Here is a 20,222-nt window from a genome sequence, read left to right on the forward strand (position 1 = left end):
AGGAAAATGCTGTGGGGACTCTGCCTGCTGAGTGCCAGTAGATTGGTGTTCATGGAAGTGGCCAGACATCCAGGTGAATGAGTGATCTGCGATTTTGCATGAGGCAGTCAGGGGAAAGCACATGGCTATGTTATTCTAGGAAGTGATCCATGCAGAATGAACAAGTCTAGGGATGCCAGTAGAGATGGCTTACCATGGAATGCTTTTGATGTGGTTAATCAAATAATGGGGCTGTTTCTGAACTCCGAGGAAGGTGTTAAGTCCTTTCCTGATGGGAATGGAAAAGTAGAGGTATCTGTCTGTCTGTCAGAGCTCAAGTGCAGCTCTGTGTAATTGAGACATTAGCAGCTCCATAGCAACCAGGGGGCAGCAGATGAAACATTGTTTTTTTTTCTTTAATCCCCTCTTAGAGATGTCAAAATAAAATTTTCTTCCCATTTATTTTTCTCCTCCTCACTCCTCCCTCCTGACCCAGTGCAGTTCTGATGATAATGATTAAATCTCTACTTCAATTTTCAGGGAGGCTGAGAGCTGCTGTAATCAGCTTTTCAGGAGAGGTCAGGCTGTGGTGAGATGTGCTGTAGAAGGACAGAGTAGAATGGACAGGGAATTGGGGACTGGGTTTGTTGCCTGCGCTGAGGTTGCACTGGCTCTGGATGGGTAACCTCGGTCTCTCCTGGGCTATGCTAATTCCTGGATTAGAAATGTTCTAGCAGATGGACTGCAATGAGAACACGAATGCTTGAGGTGGGAGTATGTAGAAAAAGAGGGACCAGTCGGGTGCGGTGGCTTACGCCTGCAACCCTAGCTACTCAGGAGGCTGAGATCTAAGAATCAAGGTTCAAAGCCAGCCTGGGCACAAAAGGACTTGCGACTCTTATCTCCAATTAACCTTAGAAAAGGGGAAGTGGGGCTTGGCTGAAGGGTAGGGTGGTATCCTTGAGCTGAAGAGCTCTGGGACCCCCCTCAGGCCCAGGGCTAGGGTGGTAGCCTTGAGCTGAAGAGCGCAAGGACAGCGCCCAGGCTGAGTTCAAGCCCTGTGACCCACAAAAAAAAAAAAAAAAGAAAGAAAAAAAAGAAAAAGAGGGACCAGCAGTTGCTAAGCAGGAATGCTAAGAAATGGAGAAGGAAACAAGTAGTCTTATGAAGAAAGAAGTGCAGGGTTGTCAGACGTTAAAGAGAGGCTAAGAAAACAGAGGAAGGGCTGTTTCATTTTGGCAAATGGGAAGTCATGGTTTGGATTTGGGTTGACAATGTCTATTTAAAAAAATTCTTTAGGGAGTATAAATTCAGGATTGAAGAAAATCAGAAGTGAGAAAATAGAGGTCTCTCCGGAAGAACTTAATACCCACATTTAGCAACTACAAGCAATCAGAATCTACTGAAAAAAAAGTAGTGGTAGTAGTAGCTTCCTGAAGGAGGATGGATGAAGGCTGAGTTCTGTTAATGCATAAGGAATATTCAGGAAGAGGATGCTGAACAGCTTCTTTCCGGGTCTGACCAGAAAGGGAATTGAAGATCTCATTAGATGTAGTGCTCAATTAATTGTATGCCACCAAATAGACATCTTTAAGAACGCACACCAGTATTGCAGTGCTGGAAGCCTTCACACTCCTTTCCTGAACAGGCACACCTCATAAATAACCATCACCAGCTCCAACTCCAGGTGCTCGGGGGATGGTGGTATCCATGTCTCCTCCAGTTCTGTCATAATGTTGATATTCTGTAACTATAAGCTAAGAGGTAGAGTTGGCTGCTACTGGCATGCTTTACATTAAACAATGGGGCAGGGGGAAAGACACAAGAGCAAGGAGGACTATCATTCGTAAATGATCTGTAAATATTATAGAACAAATAAAAAATGATCTCTATTCCTGAGGTATCTGTGGCCTTTGCTAGCACTTTGTTTTGCCTCTTGTCTTCTACCAGTGAACTGGAACCACAGCAATATCTGGAGACATGAGAGGCGCCCGTGGTTCTGTTTTTATTCTTTGCTGTCTCTACTTGTTAAAAGTAACCCAGTTTCTCCTGTGTGGGAAAGACCACTCTTCTAGCTTGATACTGCAAACTCTCTTTACTTGTTCATGTAATTCCAGAAGGAGTCCCAATTGGCTGGGCCACGGGGCTGTGATTTGGTGGAATTGGCCTTGTATCTCTGATGGGTGACTACCGAGTAGCAAGGCTTCTAAATAAGCATATCATAGATTGGCAGGGAGAAGAAGACGTTGTAGGGTTGGTTAAGAGGGGCACTAGTGAGACTTGCCACTTCTCCCCTTTGAATATTTCACATATTTAGGCGATGTGCAATCAGGCGCAGGGCCCACCGTCTTCATCCTGTGCAATGGCACACCAACCTCATCAGATGATGCCTTCGGTGCCACATCAGAACATTTGATAGACATTCTGCCAGGCCATCCATGTCTAGACGATGGGTCTTACAGACATAGTCTCTTCTAACATTCCATTTGTTACAGAGTTAGGTCTGTCGACAGAAAGAAAATGGGCAATGGTTCTGGGATATATCCAGTGACAACCCTCAGAATCCCTTCCCATCAGAAACTGGCGAAACTCTTGTCAACATTTTGTAGCACAGCACTGCAGTGCTTTGGGCCATGTAATAGGCCCCTTGTGGCATGCTGGATTCATCTCCAGACACAGAGAGAGGACTGTTGAGTGGGAGGGAGGAGAAATTTTGGCTTCTCTTGTATAGTAATCCCTTAAGTGATTTCATTAAAAATGTTTTCCAGTAGAAGCAGCTCTGCCTATTATACAGAGAAAGAGGGATCGCTGCTGGCCAGGGATAAACTCTAAAGTTTAGAGATGCACAGTCTTTTCACACATTGTAAACCCTTTATATTTTAGTTTTTAGAAGTGATGCATTCGTATCTTAATTTATAGACATCCTGCAAGGGAGAGAATTCAGCTAAACATGGTAATTTAGTGAACCTAAAAAGCAAAATCTTTTTTTTTTGCCTTCTCAGCTGTAAAGGTGGTTTTTAGCAGAGACCTAGGAGGTCGCCACTTCCAGGCTAGGCCCTGAGGTGGGAATGTTGAGCCTATTCTGTCTGAGCCTACTGGAGTCTCTATTCTCAATCTTGAAGCTCTCTTCCTGACAATAGAAAGCCAGCCTGGACAGTCTTTCCTGGAATTAGAGAACATACATGAAAACACACACAGACCCATGTGTATCTATACACAGATGAAGTATGGTATGCCTGGGGAAGGGTTCTAGGGCTTTAACTCCTTTGAATAACTAAATATAACAAAAATGAATGCCAGGAAGATGAAGCATGTTTTGTCAGGGACAAGGGTGTTTGTCCAGAGGAGGAGGGCAGACAAATGGAGAGAGGATAGGTAGGACAATACAATAGATATTCAATGAACATATGTGAAAATAGAACCAGGTAACCTGGGGGATGGGTGGAAGTTGATGGAAGAGGTGACCTTGATCAAAATGCATTGTATTTATAAACTGAAATATTGAACTACTACTACTACTACTACTACTACTACTACTACTACTACTACTGCTACTACTACTAAGACACCGTGCACTTAATCCCTGCAACTGTCTTTCCCTGGTGAGCCAGATTGCAGGGACTTCTGAGATTAACATCTGTGGAAAGAAAGGAATGGAAATTGCTTTTTGCTCACAGCTGGCACTCTGCCACTTGAGCCACCCCTTTACTTCCTGTGTTAGTTATTTTCAAGGTAGGGTCTTGCTTTATGTCCAGGCTAGCCTGGACTGTGATCCCCCTATGTGTGCTTGCCCTTGTTGCTGAGATAATGGGCATATGCTATTGTATTCAGCCATTGTGATTCATTCAAAGTTTGGGATGTTAGGTCCCTCCATCATACCCAGCCGTCGGTTGCAGTGGAGTGTGGTGAACTTCTTCTGTGTTTGATCTGACCTTGAACAGCAATCCCCTTGTCTCTGTTTCCCAGGGAGCTAGCATTGAAGGCCTGATCCACCGCTTCCTGCTATTGGTTACATCCTTCCTGGCTTATTCAAATTCAATGAACTCTGGGAAACTTAGGATGTTTAAGAGGGCACATGGCTTCATGAACCAAATCAGGACCCTGCTAGTCAGGAAGAAAGTGCATAGTGGATGGGCAAGTGGTAGGGTCAGCCACTGTTTGTGTGCCCTGGCACACAGACATCCCCATGAAGAATGAGACAGATTTACAAAGCATGGATCGCCATCTGCTAAGAAGCAGACACTTTGCAATAGATAGGGGGTGAATATGTGTGATACCACTGTAAGAAATTAAAAACCATTTTACTTGCCACTATGACGGTAAATGTAAGTTCTCTTAGAAAATTCTGTAGACGGAAGAGAGATAAACCAATGGTGAGCTTTGTTCTTTGCACACTTCCCCTTAGTTAAGTTGTTACTTAGTCACATAATTTGACATTGCTACTCACCCTTAGTGAAGTAATACACCTTTGCTAGGGGAGGCATTTCTTACCCCTTAAAATACACAACAGCTGGGTGCTGATGGCTCATGCCTGTAATCCTAGTTACTAAGGAGGCGGACATCCGAGGATCATGGTTCAAAGCCAGCCTAGGCAGAAAAGTCTGTGAGACTCTTGTCTCCAATGAATCCTCAAAAAACTGGACGTGGTGCTGTGGCTCAAAGTAGTATAGCACTATCCTTGTGTGAGAAAGCTTAGAGATAGTAGCGAGTCCCTGAGTTTAAGCTCCACAACCGACTAAACAAACAAAAAGCACCCCCCCCAACCAACACCCTGTCTTAGATGACACTCTTGTTCTGTTTTCTAAATCTTCATTCCTAATTATATTCCTTTTTGCATACTCTTTACTCCCAGAGCTAGCTCATTTATGATCTGACAGCCTGTTGCTCTCTTGTAAGAGGGAGTTTGTCCGTGTTTGCACACCTGTATGTCTTAAGTAAGTGTACATGTATAGGTCAGTTTGCATGCTGTGTGCATACTTGATGAGCAGACTTACAAGAAGCCAAGAACATCTTGTTGCATCCCTAACGTGGTGCCATCTGTCTACTTGAAGCTTTTGTCAGGGATGGTAAGAGATGATGGTGAGGTGACCAGTGATGAGGAAAGGTTTTCTCCCATGGTTTGAGTAGATTCCTTTGTGCCTTTGCCCTGGGCCGCACTCTCTTGTAGGACAGACATTTGGAAATAATGGAAATGAATGCTTTCTGGAGTCCAGAGGCCAGGTACTCATTGTCAAGTGATGTCTAAGAGAAATGCCATGGAGACAGTGCCTGGCCAAGTTCCCCAAGCAGCAAACAGTTCTGTGCACACACTTCTGAAGCCAGAGCAGGATGTTAATATTAAGACTACCTTGTTCTAGTCTTAATCTTATCATGCAAACTCAGGACAAGGAAATAGAGTCGTTCTTGTCAACAGGTCCCTAAGGTAAATAATTTGAGCTAATTAGTAGCATTAAACAATGATACCTTTCCAATTATCTCATCTCCTATAGCATTCTTCTCAGCGACATCTCATTCCCAGAGTCTTGAATACTATGTGATTTCCCTTGTGCTAACTTTCTCCAGGGAAAACGATTACTTAAGGTGTGTTAACAGTTCTTTTTTTATTTTATTGTCGGGATAATGTATAGAGGGATTACAGTTATATTCCTCAGGTAGTAAGTAGGTGCATTGCTTCTAGCACATTGATACCCCTTCTCATGTTTTTGTCCTGGTTTCCCTCCCCCGCGACCCCTTCCAGTCATCTTGTTTTCTCTATTTCAAATAAAGGGATGTTAACAGTTCTTATTGAAGTTATAGCTTTGTAATAATGGGGCAGAACTTACTTCATTCAATCAAATTTGATTAGATGAAAATGTAATTAGTCTTGAGTAGTAGGTTGTATGAACTATTTCCTTCCAGCATTTTTTAAAATTAGGATCTCTGTCTCATTCAATATCATGGGGATAACTTAAAAAATCAAGATCTGGGCTCTTCTTTTGTGCTAACAACTCATTCACTTCCCTTTTCTACAGAACTCCAAACAAAACCATACATATGACTTTGTTATTCTCTTTTCTATCTCCATCCATGTTGGTGTCAGCTCTGTTGCAACATAATGGATTATGGATTCTAATTATTTTGAAGGTGATGTTTCTCATTCCAAAGTGATCAGTTAGCATTCTGGTATTCTTTTTTTTTTTTTTTTTTTTGTCGGTCATGGGACTTGAACTTGGCCTGGGCATTGTCCCTGAGCTCTTTAGCTCAAGGCTATTGCCCTACCCTTGAGCCAAGCTCCACTTCCTATTTTCTAGAGGTTAATTAGAGATAAGAGTCTCAAGTATTTTTGTGCCTGGGCTGGCTTTGAGCCTCGATCCTCAGATCTCAGCCTCCAGAGTAGCTAGGATTGTAGGCGTGAGCTACCGTGCCCCGACCCCCCATCCCGGGTGTATTCTGATAGTCTTAATCTCTGTCCTTGAGCTAGACTGATGTACTCCTCCCTCAGGCATAGATCTTTCCTTGGGGTGCTGATGGATGAGGTTCCTGATCCATAAAATGGAGGACCAGCACCTGGCCGAGGTGGCTTGAGGGATATTTCTGGACAGCTCGTAGCCTTGATTAGTGGCTCCCACTGAACTAGTTAGCATAGGTTTACAATTGTGAGGTGATCATAGTTTAGTTCAGTTCTTCTCTGATTGGATTATTTTCCCTTTTTCCAGTCCTGTGGCTTGAACTCACGCCTGGGGATTTGTCCTGGGCTCTACTATTTGAGCTATAGCTCTGCTGTTTTACCTTTTTCAGTGTTTAATAGGAGAGAAGAGTCTCACAGACTTTCCTTTTTTTTCTTTTTTTGTCTTTTCTTTTCACCAATCCTGGGGCTTGAACTCAGGGCCTAGGCACTGTCCTTGGACACTTTTTGCTCAAGGCTAGTGCTCTACCACTTGATCCACAGCACCACTTCCGGCTTTTTCTGTGTATGTGGTTCCAGGGAATCGAACCCAGGGCTTCGTACATTCTAGGTGAGCACACTACCACTAGGCCCTACTTCTGGCAGCCCTCACAGACTTTTCTGCCCAGACTGGCTTCATACCTTGATCCTCAGATCACAGACTTCTGAGTAGCTAGGATTACAAGTGTGAGTCACTGGTACCTGGCCTGATTGGAAATTTTTGATTGGTCAATAGTGTGTGTGTGTGTGTGTGTGTGTGTGTGTGTGTGTGTGTGTGTGCGCGCGTTTCAGTATCAGTTGTTCAAGGTTGATATACAGGAAGGGGCCAGGAGGTGGCAGTAAAAGCTAGTCATTAAACAAATTTACCTTGAAATTAAGACAGAATTTCATTAGCTTAATGTTCAGCCTCTCCCGGGCAATTTACAGAGTATTTACATGGAGATTATTCTGTATTTTTGTTCCTTTTTTTTTTTTAATGCTGGTCCTGGCTCTTGAACCTGGGGCCTGGGCACTGTCCCTTAGCTTTTTCACCCAAGGATAGTGCTGTATCACTTAAGCCACCACTTCATTTCTGGCTTTTTAGTGGTCAATTGGAAATATGAGATATGAGTCTCATGAACTTTCCTGAATGAGTTGGCTTTGAACCAAGATCCTCTGATCTCAGCCTCTCGAGTAGCCAGGATCACAGCTTTGAGCCACCAATACCCAGCTAGACTACATTTTTTTATATATAGGTTTTAGATGAGACTGTCATTCTCTCTCAGCTGCTGGAGTCTCTCAGACCCTCGATTTCTAGGCATAGTGGACTGACTCTGTTTCCTGGTCTTGACAAAAACCATTACTCTGCTAATGTATCTGGTTTCTGCGTCCATCTGTCTTTCGTGTACTGCCTTTGTAGGTTGACTTCTGTGTGGGGATCATGTTGTTACCCTTGGCTTAATATCTCCCTGATTATTAAGTGCTAGCTTCACACATAACAAAATCTGCTCATATAAGGCATTTGTGTGTGAGAGGACTTTTTGAAAAAATGGGTTTAAAAATTTTTTTTTGATTTTTGTAATATATTTTTTATTGTAATTAATAGAAGGGTTACATGATATTTGCCAGATAAATGGTGCCTTAATTCCCACACATTGATACCCTTTCACATGTCATGGTCCCCAGGTTTTAAAATTTTTAAACTAAAATTTTATTTTTAAATTAAGTCCTGGGGCTTAAACTCAGGGCCTGGGTGCTGTTCCTGGGCTTTTTTGCTCAAGGCTAGTAGTACTCTACACAGCTCCATTTCCGGCTTTTTGGTAGGTAACAGGATCAGAGTCTCGTGGACTCTGCCTGGGCTGGTTTGAATAGCACTTCTCAGCTATCCGCTTCTTGAATAGCCAGGATCACAGGTGTGAGCCACTGGTGCCTGGCCAGGAAAGTGGATTTTCATTAAGGTTTGGGGGATTCCTCAAATAACTTACAAGGGAGACTGTACTTCCTGGGGACCTCAGCTTGGGCTCTCATTTTCCATATTCCTCTGCCTTTTCTGCCTCTCCCTTATTTTCCCTTGGAATTATTATTTTTTCCCTTAGAAGTATTATTTTTTAATTGTTGGGATAATGTACAGAGGGGTTACTATTACAGGTCGTAGGTGCATTTCTTCTCACACATTGATACCCCTTCTCATATTTTTGTCCCCGTTTCCCTTCCCCCCACCCCTTCCAATCATCTTGTTTCCCCCCTTTCCCTTTCCTATTCCAAATAAGCAAATAAATGTATATATAATATACCAGGACAAAGTCATATACAGTAACAATATGAGATTAATCATAAGGGCAAAAAAAGAGAAGAGAAATAACATAGTATATTAAGAACAACAATCATACACAATAAATCTCTTGTTTCTACATCCTAGAGTTCATTTCATTTACTCTCATCCTATATGACCTTATGTATCTAGGTTTTGAGCGATTTTGATCCTCTGCTAGGAGAGTCCTAGGTATGTACTAATTATTACAAATGGGGGAAACCATTGAGCCTATGTTCCTTTGGGTCTGGCTTATTTCACTTAATATGATTTTTTTCTGAGTCTTTCCATTTCCTTATGTGCTTTTCTTTTTTATTTAACAAAACACACCTCAAATTTCTTAGACTCTGATCTTGTTGAAACACACCCCTTCCTCCCCCCCCCCCCCACATCTTATTGCCTGGTTGACTTCCGTAAACTCTTGTTTCTTTGAGTGACTGAGCTTGTCTTAACATTTTTTTTTTCATGTTCCTCTAGCCAGGCTCCTGTGTCTTCCACCTTCATACTTTATAGATGGTTTTTATCTAGCAAAATCACTAAAAATTGCCTCTTAGAACATTAAAAGAATTAGAATTCACCTTAGGCTTTTTTTTTTTTTGTCCAGTTGTGGGGCTTGAACTCAGCCTAGGTGCTATCTCTGAGCTCTTCAGCTCAAAGCTATTGCCCTATTCCTTGAGCAACAGCACCACTTCCCATTTTCTAGTGATTAACTGGAGATAAGAGTCTCATGGATTTTAGTGCCTGGGCTGGCTTTGAACTGGGTCCTCAGATCTCAGCCCCCTGAGAAGCTAGGATTACACCACGCTGGCCACCTTAAACTTTTTTTCTGCCACGTTCAGCAATGATCAACTCATCGCCCATTGTCTCTCATCCGTATTCTCTCTTGAATTGTTTTGAAGTAAATACTAGATCTCTTATCTAGTATCCATAAATATTTAAGCAGTATCACTAAAGTATAAGAACTCTTATTTTTTTTCTGAACTCCATAAAAAGGCAAAGGACAGCTGACTGAAATCAGACTCTGGCTTGACAAGGAATTAAGGGAAGCAAAGGTGATGACTTACATTTTCCCTAAGAGCTCAAAAAGATCACATTTCTTGAGTTCCTTATTGAATGGTATTTCTCCACAGTAAACCCAGGGTTGAAGCAGGTCCGTAAGATTATGAGGACAAAAGAGAGCTTTGGCAAGGAATTAGGAGTAAGTGAGGAGCCAGCTCTGGTGGCTCATGCTTGTAATTCTAGTGAATTAGGAGGTTGAGATCTGAAGATCACAGTTTGAAGCCAGCCCAGGCAGGAAAGTCTTTGAGTCAACATTTAACCAGAAAAAAGCTGAGGGTAGAGGTGTGGCTCGAGTAGTAGAGCACCATGCTTGAGTAAAAAAAAATGTCAAGTGAGGCCATAAGGTCCCGAGTTCAAGCTCTAGTACTGGTGTATGTATGCACACACACCCGTCTACACACACACACACACACACACACACACACACACACACACACACACGATGCACACATACGAGTGAGAGGAAGTATGATCTTCCCTAACAGATAAAACAAAAGCTTTGTGTAATGTTCATTTGAGTCTCTTTGAAAGCCCAACCTGTTCTCTGATTGAGGTTTAGAAATCTATGTCCTAAGTATTAAGTAGACAGAGGGTTTTTTTTCTCAGTATTGCAACCCCAGCTGTTATTGAGATAATGTTGGTGCACCTGTCTAATTGGTAATGAGATGCTAACAAAGACAACCATTTGCTTTTTCTATCTGACAACATCCCAGGAAGGAGAGAGGAGTGGGGCATTTGGCACCTGATAATTGTTTTGTAAAGTGGGGGCACACACCTATGTCAGACAGCACAGGACTCCTTTCTTCTGCCATCCTTTTGAGACATTCAACATCCTAAGCCTTGTTAAGACAAGGAAGAAACCAATTAATTTTGATAAATTTCTTTTTAGATTAGATTCCTGAGGTTATTTAAAATGAATGCAGTGTGAACCCAAAGCTACACTGGGATTTACTACTGTGGAGCTTGGCTCTTCAATTACAGATATTCCATGTGGTGTGAGGATAATTTCATGGCCTATGCTCACAGCTTGCATAATGGAAGAATGGCCTGCTTGGCGTGGCATTGTAAAGAGTTCAGGATGGACCATGGTTATGTATAAAACATCAGCGATTCCCTGTGGACACTCCTTTCCCCTCAAATATCCCCCACAGGGTACTTGATTGTCATTTCCTCTTTAATCATTGCCGTGCCCCAGAAACTTGATATGTATTTCTTAGATACATAAAATAGGCCTGCCTGCCTTCCGTCCGTCCTTCCTTCCTTCCTTCCTTCCTTCTTTCCTTCCTTCCTTTCTTTTCTGTTCTCCTTTCTTCTCTTTCTCCCTCTCTTCCTCTTCTTCTCCTTTTCTCTCTCTTCCTTTTCCTTTTTTTTTTTTGCCAGTCCTGGGCTTGAGCTCAGAGCCTGAGCACTGTCCTTGGGCTTTCTCAAGGCTAGAGCTCTACCACTTGAGCCTCAGCACCACCTCTGGCTTTTTTCTATGTATGTGGTACCGAGGAATCGAACCTGGGTCTTCATGCATGTTAGGCAAGCACTTTAACCACTAGGCCAAACTCCCGGCCCTCATTTTCCTTTTTTGATGGCACTGGAATTTGAACTCAAGATCTTGTACTTTGTAGGCAGGTACTCTACTACTTGCACCACATCCGTAGGCCTTTTTTCGCCTTATTTTCCAAATAGGGTCATGCATATGTGCCCATGTCAACCCACACTGTGACTCTTCTATTCATCCTTCCTGCCACACTGGGATGAAGGTAGCACCGCCATGCCCAGCTTTTTATTCGTTGAGATGGGATCTTGGAAACTTTTGTCCAGGCAGTCTTCCATCCATGGTCTTTCCCTTTTCTACTTCCCAAGTTGCTAGGATTTCAGGTATGAGCCCCTGGTGTCTGGCTGGGGTTTCTTATTCTGCATGAAATAGCCCTCTGTGGCTTCGTCTGACAATTCCCTGGCTGCCCTGTCATCTGGTCTGTCTCACACTGGCTCAGTTCTGTGTCTGCCCTGAGAGTTGGATGTGACTCAACTCAATCAGATGACTTAGAGGCAGAACACCGGAGTTCAAGTGGCAGCTCTGAGACTCATTAGTGTGTGATCTTGGGTAAGTTTTGACACCTTTCTATATTCAAGTTTCTCCTTGCAAACCAGGAATAATGATCGTACTTACCATTCTCAAAACTATTTGAGAATGAAATGTGCTGCTGCCTCCTGGTTGGCATATAGAAACATTATTATTGTTGTTTCTTTGCTTTTGAGACAGAATCTCATTATGTAACCCAGGCTAGCATTGAATTGATGATCTTTCTACCTCAGCTTCTCTGGTACTAAGACTGCAGACGTGCACTACCTCACCTGCCTGGAGGCAGTCTTAGGCAGTAGCTGGCCACGGTATGCTCTGAAATTAGGTTGAACTTGCCCAGACAACTGAGAGTATACATACAGAAAAGCATAAAGAAAATTCAATGAGCATTTGTTTCTCTCTTATGTAGTTTAAGAAATAAAATGTCACAGATATTGTTGGAGTCCCCTGAGGCAGCATTCCTGATTGCATTTTCACCGCCCCCCCCCCCCCCCCGGCCATACACAGCGTTTTGGTGGGACCTTTACCAAAGGTAGAGTTGAGACTGCAAAAGAGAGGACGTGTGAGGGGATCCTGGAAGTAGAGGAATGAGTGTAGGCCAAGAATCAGTAAAAGGTTTAAATTATTGAGGAATCCAGTGAGTATAGGAAAGTCAGGGGAGGAAAATTGGGTTGGGGCTGGCTTTCCCCTCCATCTCTTCACTTCTTAGTGAAAATCTCTAGCCACTCATCTGAGAACCAGAGCTAAAAGGAGAATGATAAGCCATATAGAAGCCAGTCTCCAGCCACTTTATGTCAATTAAAACTGTAATAGAATAATATTAAAAGAGAGACAACTGCTTGTTTTGGTAGCACATATAATTAAAATTAGAGTGAAATGGAAGAGCAAGGATGGCATGTCGATTCGTGAAGTACTCAATTTTTGCCTATCATTCAGTGGTTTGCCATTAGGGTGTTTCCTCAGATAATATGTCCCCACCTGCAATTTCAAACTGGAAGATTTGTTTTAAAAAACAAATAAGTGGGGCTGGGAGTTTGGCCTAGTGGTAGAGTGTTTGCCTAGCGTGCACGAAGACCTGGGTTCGATTCCTCGGTACCACATACATAGAAAAAAGCCAAAGTGGTGCTGAGGCTCAAGTGGTAGAGCTCTAACCTTGAGAAAGTCCAAGGACAGTGCTCAGGCCCTGAGCTCAAGCCCAGGACTGGCAAAAACAACAACAACAACAACAAATTAGTGTTGTGTTCCTTCTTCAGCACTTAGAGTTTTTCCTTTGAATTATTACACAAGGTAGATAAATATGGAAGATTGACTACTCCAGTGTGAATGGGATGAAGGTAAAGGAGTGGGAAACAAATAAATTTATGCAAATAGGTTCAGTTTGAGTTGGATATATAGTTACTAAGAAAAATTTGTCTTTGTTTTTTTTTTTTTTTTTTTTTGTGGGTCATGGGGCTTGAACTCAGTCTGGGTACTGTCCCTGAGCTCTTCAGCTCAAGGCCTACCCCTGGGCCTGGGCACTGTCCCTGAGCTCTTCAGCTCAAGGCTACTATCCTACCCTAGAGCCAAGCCCCACTTCCCATTTTCTAGAGGTTAATTGGAGATAAAAGTCTCAGGTCCTTTTGTGCTCAGGCTGGCTTTGAACTTTGATCCTTAGATCTTAGCCTCCTGAGTAGCTAAGATTATAGGCGTGAGCCACTGCGCCCAGCAAAAATTTGTCTTTTAAGGTGCTTTTTTTGGGAGGGGAATGATTTATTTTGATAAAACTATTGGGCTTAGGGGCAGGGACTTTGGCCTAGTGGTAGAGTGTTCGCCTAGCATGCACGAAGACCTGGTTGTGATTCCTTGGTACCACATATATAGAAAAAAGCTGGAAGTGGTTCTGTGGCTCAAGTGGTAGAGCTCTAGCCTTGAGAAAGCCCAAAGATAATGCTCAGGCCCTGAGTTCAAGCCAAGACTGGCAACCCCCCCCCCAAAAAAAACCCTATTGGGCCCACCAATAATTCCAGGTGACATGGAATTATTTTGGACAGGAGCAATCTCACTCTTTTATTTGACACACGCTCTTGAGTAGGTTGAATTTAAATATTGCCCTATGTTGAAGAGGTAATTTTTTTTGTATGTTACATTACAGTGTGATATTGGATTGCTGAGCTCTGTTCTTGCCTAATATATCAAATAAATGTCTTATGTAATTTCATATATATATACATACATACACACACATACAGAGAAAGAGAGTGAGAGTGAGGGAGTGAGAGACAGTGAGAAAGAGGGTATGGGTGGGTGGAATGAGCACCTGAGTGTGTTTACTTGGGAATGACTGAACTCCAGAGAGTTGGGTTGAGGCTTTTTTTCCTTCTTCATCTTCCTAGGACTCTGTAGCACTTTCATGCATCTCTTTTTGTCTTGAACATCTGTTCTGCTTCTAGATTAGGAGGGAGAAATCTATATTCTTTCAACAGGTTGAGTTTGAAGAACTAAGAGTTGGAGGTGGTTTATGGGCTGACTGAGTTCCACCCACATTTAGTAGCTTCAAGGTACTAGCAAACAGTGCTTCTTCTCTGGATCTTCTGCCCTATAGAGTTTCTTATACTTGGAATACGAGGCCCAAACCCACAGAAAACTCTTTCATTTGGTAGCCCAAGTTTCATTAGTTATTGAATTCTCTGAGCTGACAATAGATTATTACGACAGTTTCCAGGGACATTGTGATACTAAGACTCCATACTGTTGCCTGTTCAGTTACTTTTCAAGTATGCCATTGATCAGCCACATGTCAGATGTTAGGTACTGGGGATCTCAAAGATATAATAAATAATTTTTAAAACTCTTCGGGGCTCATGGTCTAATAGGATAACTATACATGTGTACAGCCATCATGTGAAGTGAAAGCCATGGAACAGGTCCTAGGAATAAATACTCTTCAGGTTTAAGAGGCAGCAGGTGATTACACAGCTAACTTTTTGTTCCCTTCAACCTTTTACTGAAATATGTTTGTCTTAGGGAAGTCTGCCCTTCCTCCTATTTTTAATACAATAGTATTCAACACTCAGCACTTAAATTAATGAAATCATTTATTTTTACTGCCAGTACCTGGCTTTCTTACTGATAGCTGGCACTGTGCCACTTGTACCATATCTCCAGTGCAACATTTTGCTGCTTAATTGGAGATAAGAGTCTTGTAGATTTTATGCAAGGACTGGCTTCAAACTGTGATCCTTGCTGTCTCAGCTTCTTGGGTAGAAGATTACAAGGGTAAGCCACTAGTGTCTGCCCATCTCAGCATTTCTGAGCTTCCTTAATTATGGCAATTCTTCAGTCACAGCCAACTGAGAAAGGGAAGTGGGAAAGGCACAAGTGTCTGTTTTCTGTTGATTTTTGCTAGATGCAATCCACATGGAAGCACTAATATCCATGAATGTATGGTAAACACCTAGAGTCATGCCTGTGTAACTACACATTGAGTAAGTTGGTAAATGTGAGTCTCAGTGTTCATATTGTTTCTTGTCTCTATAGTGTGAGGTTTAATCCCACTTAGATTTTTCTTCTCATTTCAGACTCTAATGTTCTTGTTTACTGCTCTTATTCATTTGCATTAGCAAGGAACTGGTGCTCAATAAAAACATTAAATGAACAAGACAAGGCCACATTTGAGCTGTAATCTGAAGAATAGACAAGATGTTGCTAAGAAAAGGAAGAGCAGGACATGAGGGCTAAATTAAAAAACTACATGACAAAAGAACAGAATAAATGAAACTGGAATGAAATTGATCATGAGCCCTGAAGTCCTATGGTATCCCGAGTTCAAGTCTATTTCTTTTCTTTTTAACAGTTTCTATTGTTATTAAAAGGTGATGTACTAAGGGGTTACAGTTTCATGGCAAGTAAAGAGCACATTTTTTGACCTATGTCACTTCTTTCTTCGATGTCAATTATATTTTAGTCCATAACTAGTAATCACTATCACTTGAGCCACAGCACCACTTCTGATTTTTTTCTGTGTATGTGTATGTGGTACCCAGGAACTGAATCCAGGGCTTCATGCATGCTAGGCAAGCACTCTACCACTTGGCCAAACTCCCGCTTGGCTTTGTACTTTTGACCTTGACAAGAGCTTGTTCAGTTTATATATGTCAAAATAACTTGCAATCAGTGTAGAGTGATTTATATTCTGACGCTGTTTTCTTGTCAGTTATATGCCCAAGAGGCTGTAGCAGAATTTGTAGGGTCAACTTTGCAAACTTAGACTAAATCTTACAAAGAGGGGCAACGTTTAGGTCAAGGGAGAAAGAAGAATGAATTGTGTGTCTTTTCTGGGATGATGACAATCAGTTGCAAAGCATCAGGCAGTTAATCCCAAGGTAGAAAAATTAACATAAAATTTTACCCTTTAAGTACTATTATGCAAGTGGGATGCTGATGGCTCATGACTGTAATTTTAGTTATTCGGGAGCCTGAGATCTGAGGATTATGGTTAAAAAACAACTGAGGAAGCAAAGTCTGTGAGACTCTTACCTTGCAATCAACCAGCCAGAAGTCTGAAGTGGAGGCATGGCTCAGTTGGTAGAGCAACAGCCTTATACACCAAAGCTAAGGGACAGTACCCTGGGCCAAGCCCCAGTGCTGGCACAAAAAACCCATTATGTATATCTTTGTCCTATGCTTGTAAAGCAGTTATTACAGTTTCAAGGGAAAATCTTTTCAACCTCTATCTTACAAGAGGAGAGGGTTGGATGAATGAAGCAGGGCAGGAGGGTGGGGAAAATACAGTCAAGAACTCTATGCATATCATACAAAATTAAGAATGTGAGTGAAGAGGCAGGTTCGGGGGATGGGTGAGGACGTTGATCAGGATGCATTGTGTTTGGGCCAGGAGCGCTCACACAGCATGCACGAATTCCTGGGCTCGATTTCCCAGAACCACATACACAGAAAAAGCTGGAAGTGGCACTGTGGCTCAAGTGGCAAAGTGCTAACCTTGAGCAAAAAGTGTCCAAAGACGGTGCCCAGGCCCTGAGTTCAAGCCCCAGGACTGGCAAAAAAAAAAGATGCATAGTGTTCATAAACTGTTTTGTTAAATGGAAGCTCCTTTGTACAAGTACTTAAAGATAATAAGGGAGAAATATTTAGTATCAAGTCTATAGAGCACTGGTTGAATATTATACATTATGTGTGCCTTATTATATTTTCCATCTATATTGAAGTAAAAATATCTGTTACCTTCAATTAGATCTAGCCATAGAGTTGTTTTGAACACTTTTAGCCCAGCTTTTGTATCATTTATTCAATGATGAAAATTTTGGACAAAGAATTCAACTCACAGGCATGTAGACACAGCTGTTTTTGATTTTAATATTTGCATTTCACATATGACAACAGCACAGAATTAGTGTCAAAAATGAAAGCATCATTTGCAAATAAATGGAAGGACCTGGAAAAATAAATCATGTTCAGTGAAGCGAATCAGGCCCAGAGAGACAAAGGATGTATGCTTTCTCTCATATGTGTGATCAAGAATGAACAAATAAGCAATGTCTTTAGTTAATACATGACTATGTTAACAAAAGTATGGTAGATATAGGAGAGAACTGAAATTGTGGAATTCCTTAGAAAGGCTCACAGTTCCCGCCAAAAAATTACCGGCAAAATGGAGAATTGAATGGAGAGTGGCAGGAGGCTTGGAACAAGGCTCCTGGGCTGTTACACAGGTCCTAGGAGAACACCCTCTTGTCTGTGTGTCTGATGGGTTCCTTTGTCTTTCAGGAGGACTGGCGCTGGCTCAGGTGCTCTTCTTCTACGTCAAGTACCTTGTTCTCTTTGGCATACCAGCTCTGCTCATGCGCCTGGATGGACTCAAGCCGCCTCCTCTCCCTCGCTGCGTGAGCACCATGTTCAGTTTCACAGGGATGTGGAGGTCAGTTGGTTTAGGAAAGCCTTCAGAGAGCTCGATCACCATGCGTTCTCTGCCCCTCACAGAAGCCACATTTAGTACTTACGTTTCTTCATCCTCCTAATGGGATGACAATTTGTGCTCCTGGAACCTCCCAAAATTATCATCAAGCTGCGAATTATAGGCAAAGCAAGAAGGTGTCTGGGGGCAGTGCACAAAGGGTGTGTTTGAAGTTGTTTCTTGCTAGGAAATATGCTGTTATGATTGATGATTTTATCACTTTCTGTTTTCCTGGAAAATGACATCTGTATGGGAGACTATTGATTAGAAGACAAGTCTCAGGACATAGCACAAGCCAACTTTGCCAGGTGCTAGTTCTCATATCAGATGTGGGGAATTTTAGATGTTTCAGTTTTCTTATCTCTGCAATAATAATAACAAGAGTAATGGCATTACCTAAATAAATTAATGCATTGAGAGCAGCTTGCACACAGCAGATATTCGACAGACGTTTGCATTTGTTTTTACTTTTATATTACTATTGTGTTCAGTTGCACACACATAGACATGTGTTATGGTTAGCCTGGAATCTTTTCATAGAAGATCCCTTATCCCTCACCCTGCTCGCTCTTTCTAAATTCATTCTTTCTTTCTTTTTCTTTCTTTCTTTCCTTCCTCCCTCCCTCTCTCCCTCCCTCCCTCCCTCTCTCCCTCTCTTCCTTCCTTCCTTCCTTCCTTCCTTCCTTCCTTCCTTCCTTCCTTCCTTCCTTCCTTCCTTCCTTTCTCTTCCCTTTTCTCCTCTCTTCCCTTTTCTCATCTCCTCTCTTCTTTTCTCTTTTTTTTCTTCCTTTTTTCCATTTCTGGAGCTTGAACTCAGGGCCTGGGCACTGTCCTTGGGCTTTCTCAAGGCTAGCATTCTACCACTTGAGCCACAGTACCACTTCCAGCACTTTCTGTGTATGTGGGACCAAGGAATGGAATCCAGGGCTTTGTGCATAACTGGCAAGCACTCTACCACTAGGCCACGCTCCCAGCTACTATTTCTAGTAGCAGGTTTTTAGATGGATTTGCTTTATGCTCCCTTTCCACAGGTGATAAGATTGTATGTATAATTGCAAACCTAATGTAAGAACCTCAGGGCTGGCAGTGGCTCAATGCTGGGAGCCAGAGCCTACTTCTGTTTTGCAATCTGGATATCTTTTTGTCTTTCCTGGTTCTGGCTCTGCTCAAAATGGCCATTCTCCCTCATTTATATGGTCCACCCAGTCTTTTTTTTTTTTTTTGCCAGTCCTGGGCTTGAGCTCAAGGCCTTAGTGCTGTCCTTGGACTTTCTCAAGGCTAGAGCTCTACCACTTAAGCCTCAGCACCACTTCCGGCTTTTTTTTTTTGTATGTATGTGGTACCAAGGAATCGAACCCGGGTCTTCGTGCATGCTAGGCAAGCACTTTAACCACTAGGCCAAACTCCCAGCCCAATGAATGAGCGAATGTGTCTGGGAATGTGGCCCAGTGTTAGAGTGCTTTCTTTCTTTCTTTTTTTTTTTTTTGCCAGTCCTGGGCTTGAGCTCAGGGCCTGAGCACTGTCCTTGGACTTTCTCAAGGCTAGAGCTCTACCACTTGAGCCTCAACACCATTTCTGGATTTTTTTCTATGTATGTGGTACCGAGGAATCGAACCCAGGTCTTCATGCATGCTAGGCAACCACTTTAACCACTAGGCCAAACTCCCGGCCCCACCCAGTCTTATATTTTGTCCCTGGAGGCAGAAGACTCAAGCTCTTGCCCCAGGTAATAGAAGAACTAGGCAAATATTGTAATATCTCATGCTTCTCTGTGAGGGGAGTTAGACAGCATTCAACCTCCTGGTTTTCCAAAGTGACTTGTCATAGATGCTGAGTGTATCTAAGCTTCTTTATTCTTTTTTTTTTTTCCAGTGGTGGGGCTTGAACTCAGGGCCTGGGCACTGTCCTTGGACACTTTTTGCTCAAGGCTAGCTCTCTGCCACTTGAGCCACAGTGCCACTTCCAGCTTTTTCTATGTATGTGGTACTGAGAAATCGAACCCAGGGCTTTGAGCATGCGAGGTGAGCACTCTAACACTAGGCCAGGCTCCTGGCCCTATTCTTTGGTTTGGTTTGCTTTCAGGAGTTTGAAATTTCATTTGGCAGTTGCAAGGAATATCAAGTAATTGCTTTGATTGGTCCTTAATTATTTCCCATTGTTCTATTCTCATGGAAAGATCAAGGTGCTCTCCTTAAATAGGAGGCCAGGAAGTGTTGTGTTACTGTTATGGTGGTTGTTGAAAAGGTAAACCTGATTGGAAGTTCTGTTAACGCTGATCTATTTGTAAAAGTAATTTCCCAAATCAACAGGTCCTGGCCTCGGACAATGGGAGACATGTCACAAGTGTCTGTGGAGCCTAGCATGCATTCGGATTTTTTTTTCCTTTAAGAGATTATAGTTCCCATTTTTATTTATTTTCTTATTAGTTTATATTAGTTATACTGGG

At 42.4% G+C, this 20,222-nt stretch overlaps 1 protein-coding gene across 1 annotated transcript in view; it reads left to right on the plus strand.

Annotated features, from left to right (window-relative positions):
- The window catches only part of LOC150038961 (protein-cysteine N-palmitoyltransferase HHAT-like), a 218,600-nt gene that overhangs the window by 57,832 nt on the left and 140,546 nt on the right, over positions 1 to 20,222 (plus strand). The window contains exon 8 of the mRNA XM_090328171.1: positions 17,590 to 17,740. Coding sequence (XP_090184297.1) covers positions 17,590 to 17,740 — 151 coding nt within the window. The remainder of the gene's footprint in view (positions 1 to 17,589; positions 17,741 to 20,222) is intronic.

Source organism: Megascapheus bottae, unplaced genomic scaffold (genome assembly GCF_031878675.1).
Source record: "Megascapheus bottae isolate mThoBot1 unplaced genomic scaffold, mThoBot2.hap1 H_1, whole genome shotgun sequence".
NCBI lineage: Eukaryota > Metazoa > Chordata > Mammalia > Rodentia > Geomyidae > Megascapheus > Megascapheus bottae.